Below are 3779 nucleotides of genomic sequence, written 5' to 3'. Positions count from 1 at the left end.
TCAATGGGGTTTACTCCCAGGAAAGTGGGTTGAGGATTGCAGCCCTGGGCAGGAAACCAAAACGCTGTTGGAAGGACCCCCTTCTCCGCCCCCGCTCTGGGGAAGCAACAGAGATGGCCGCAGCTTTTGGCAGCCTTTGCCAGCCCGGCGCCCTCCACATGGGCTCGGCTGCAAGTCCCATCACCGGGATGGTGGGAGTTGTAGTCCAACCCACGTGGAGGGCGCCGGGCTGGCAAAACCTCCCTGAAGGACTTCTCGGGAGATGACGCGTTCTGAGAAGCAGCGGAAAGCGGACCGGCAGAGCAAAGCTGGGTCGGTGTGCCTGCGTGCGTGCGAAGGTGGGGGGCTGTAGCCCGCCCGGGCCCCCCTGCCCTGCCCTTCAGGGCCCCCCCTGGTGTTCCCAGGGCACCGGGTCGCTCTCCTCGCCCGCCACGGTGTTCCTGCGGTCCTTCCAGAAGTGCTCCACGTCGGGGAGGACCTTCTCGGCCGCCGCCGCCGTGTCCTCCGCCGGCAGCTCTCGGGGGGCGTCGGGGGTCTCCCCGGCGGGCCAGTCCTGCCCGGCGCCGTCGGGCTCCTTGGCGCAGCGCCCCCGGCAGACGCTCCTCAGCCCGTCGCGCAGCTCCTCCGAGAGGGCCAGCAGGAGCCCGGGGCTGAGCGCGCCGTTGAGGAAGAGCAGCAGCTCGGCGGCGAAGCCCAGCGCGGCCGGCGGCGGCGGCGTGGCCCGGCCGCTCCCCGCCCTCGACGGCGGCGCCGGCGCTCCGTGCCGCTCCCAGAGCCACAGCACCCACTCCGGCAGCCACATGGCGTGGAAGAGCAGGCCCAGGCCCAGCAGCAGGCGCGTCCCGGCCGGCCCGTCGCGGCGGCTCTTCTGGCGGCGCTGCAGGCGGAGGGCGCGCCACGCGCACCAGCCGCCGAAGCCCGACGGCGCCAGGCCGGCCAGCAGCGGGTAGAGCTGCCCGAAGACCTCCACGAAGCGGCGCGCGCCGGCCGGGGCCGCGAAGGCGCACGAGCGCGCCTGCAGGCGGGCGAAGAGCAGGTGGGGCAGCGCCAGCAGCAGCGCCGCCGCCCAGGCCGCCGCCCCGGTGGCCGCCAGCCGCCGCCAGCCCCTGCCTCGCGGGGGCGGCCCCGGCCGGGCCACATGGCGGTAGCGGGCCTGGCCCACCGCCGCCCAGGCCAGGCTCTTGGCCGCCAGGCCGCCCTGCAGCAGCCACTCGCTGGTCCGGCAGGCGAAGGCGCCCAGCTGCCACGAGCGGCGCGCGTAGGCGGCGGCGCGGGCCGGCAGGCAGTAGAGCGCCAGCAGCAGGTCGGCCGCGCCCAGCGGCAGCAGCAGGGCCAGCGCGGCCGGCAGCCGCCCGCGGCGCAGCTCGTGCGCCAGCACGGCCAGCAGCAGCACGTTGCCCGACGCGCTGGCCACGCACACGCCGGACAGCAGCACCGGCAGCGCCGTCGTGATCGCGGCGCCCCCGCCGGCGGCCCACCAGCCCGGCGGCGCGGCGGCGGCCCAGGAGCTGTTCATGAGGCTGAAGCGCGCGGGCGAGGCTGGAAGGGGCCGCGGCCTTTCGCCCCGTCTCTCCTCTTCGGACCCCCCCTCTCTTTAGGAAGGCCGGGCGCGGGGGGAGGTTCCGCCCGCCGTCGGGGCAGCCGGCATCCCCGGGTTCGGGATCGCGGGCTTGGGGAGCTGCTGCGCTTCTCTCCGCTCCGGTTTGCGGCAGGCAGGCAGGCAGGGAGGCGCCGTCGGTTTGAGGCAGCTCAGCCGCTGGCGGGGGTGGGGGGAGCAGCTGGCGGCAGAACTTGCGACGCACAATCAGCAGGTGAGCAAAGAGATGCGCTGAGGTGGGAGGGAGAGGTAGCCCTCAACCCACCCACCCCACGGAAGGCGTGGGTGGAAACGCGAAGGCAGGAGGCAAGCGCTGCTTTCCACTTGGGTGCTTGCCTTCTCTCTCTTCTTGGTAGTTACTGGAGTCCGATTGCGTTGCGAGAGGGAGGGAGAGTTAAAATTCCTGGTGGTCCTCTCCTTCTCTCTCTCTAAAATAAGAACATCAGAAGAGCCCTGAGGCTGGCTCAGACCAAGGGTCCATCTAGTCCAGCACTCTGTTCACACGACCAGCTGTAGACCAGGGACCCACAAGCAGGACACGTGCAGCAACGCCCCCCCACCCGTGTCCCCCAGCAACTGGTGCGCACAAGCCTTTTCCTCTCCAACCTTTTTCCACTCCAGAAAGAACAGCAATAGAAAGAAGAGCGGCCAGATCCCTTCTGCCTGGAGTTGAGTTTTGAACATCAGCGTGTACTTGAGTCCTGCAGTCTGACTACCTGCCCCATCCTCTGCCCTGCAGTGCTCAAATTATGGGCGGGGGGGGGGGCGGGGAGGTCTCCTGGTCCTTACAGAAGTCCACAAGCACCAGCAGCAGCGCCCCTCCCCCCCGGAGCTCCCAGTTTAGGGCAAATCACTGCGCTTGTGGCAGGGAAGGGGAGGAGGGGACAGTAGCTAAGGCAGTCTCCTCCAACCTGGCACCTGCTGGGAGTGATGGGAGTTGCAGTACCAGCACATCTGGCGGGCACCAGGTTGGGGAAGGCTCAGCTAAGGGACAGTTTCATTGGGTCCCATTCCTCTGCCCTGTAATTCAAGCACCGCTACCTTGTGGAGGATTCCGGAGATCCCATTTCCCCCTGAGAATAAAGCCGGTCAGAGGAAGCAGTGGGGACGGTGGGCTGAAGGCGGGTGGGGACGGTGGGCTGCTTTTGTGCTGCGACTTGCACTTCAACAGAACAGGCAGGCAGCAAGAGCTGCAGTGCCCGTTGTATTGCAGGTTGCCCTGCGTCAGCCCTCTAATCTGACACAAGCATCGCCATCCTCCGGTACGCTTCTAGATTTTGAAGAGAAGGCACAGAACCAACCCGAGGAATGGCCCCATTGATTAAAAAGGGTGAGGGTGGGGATTCCCTGGGTTGATAATCAAGCCGTCCTCTGCCCCACACATGCTCAAAATAGATTAGATTATTGGTGTAATAGATTTCCCAGGGGATTTCTTCCTCTTCCTCTCCCTCCCCCTTTCTTTCCTTCCTTATTTATTTATTTACTACTTTTCTGTACTTTTCTAACTCCCCCCCCAAAAGAGTCACCCCCCAAAGTTAAACCACAATAATACAATATAAGAACATAAGAAGAGCCCTGCTGGATCAGACCAAGGGTCCATCTAATCCTGCACTTTGTTCACACAGTGGCCAACAAAGCTGGACATGGTGCAACAGCACCCTCCCACCCATGTTCCCCAGCAGCTGGTGCACACAGACTTACTGCCTGGAATACTGGAGATAGCACATAAAGTATAACAGCTTAAAACTACATTATAAAGGTACTGCAATGTGTTATACGTGGGGCTGCCTTTGAAAAACGGTCTGGAAGCTTCAGCTGGTACAAAACAGGGCAGCCTGGTTACTAACAGGGACTGGCCGGTGAGATCACATTACACCAGTCCTTTTACAACTTCATTGGCTGCCAGTCCAGGTCCGGGCCCGTTTCAAAGTGCTGGTATTGACATTAAAAGCCCTAAACGGTTTGGGGCCAGGTTATTTGAAGGAACGCCGCCTCCCATATGTACCTGCCCTGACTTTAAGATCATCCTCAGGGGTCCTTCTCCGTGAGCCCTGCCAAAGGAAGTGAGGCAGGTGGCTACTAGGAGGAGGGCCTTCTCCGCTGTGGCACCTCGGCTGTGGAATGAGCTCCCCAGAGAGGTCCGCCTGGCGCCTACACTGTATTTCTTTCGTCGCCAGCTGAA

At 64.1% G+C, this 3779-nt stretch overlaps 1 protein-coding gene across 1 annotated transcript; it reads right to left on the bottom strand.

Moving 5' to 3' along the window:
- Positions 1–379: 379 nt before the first annotated feature.
- LOC134405003 (G-protein coupled receptor 151-like) lies at positions 380–1516 on the bottom strand. The gene has a single exon (XM_063136060.1). It carries the CDS (start codon positions 1514–1516, stop codon positions 380–382), a length of 1137 nt encoding a protein of 378 aa, XP_062992130.1.
- Positions 1517–3779: the final 2263 nt, after the last annotated feature.

This window comes from Elgaria multicarinata, chromosome 10 (assembly GCF_023053635.1).
Source record: "Elgaria multicarinata webbii isolate HBS135686 ecotype San Diego chromosome 10, rElgMul1.1.pri, whole genome shotgun sequence".
Taxonomy (NCBI): domain Eukaryota; kingdom Metazoa; phylum Chordata; class Lepidosauria; order Squamata; family Anguidae; genus Elgaria; species Elgaria multicarinata.
Note: the sequence above shows the minus strand (reverse complement) of the source record. Positions and strands in the feature narration are given on the sequence as shown.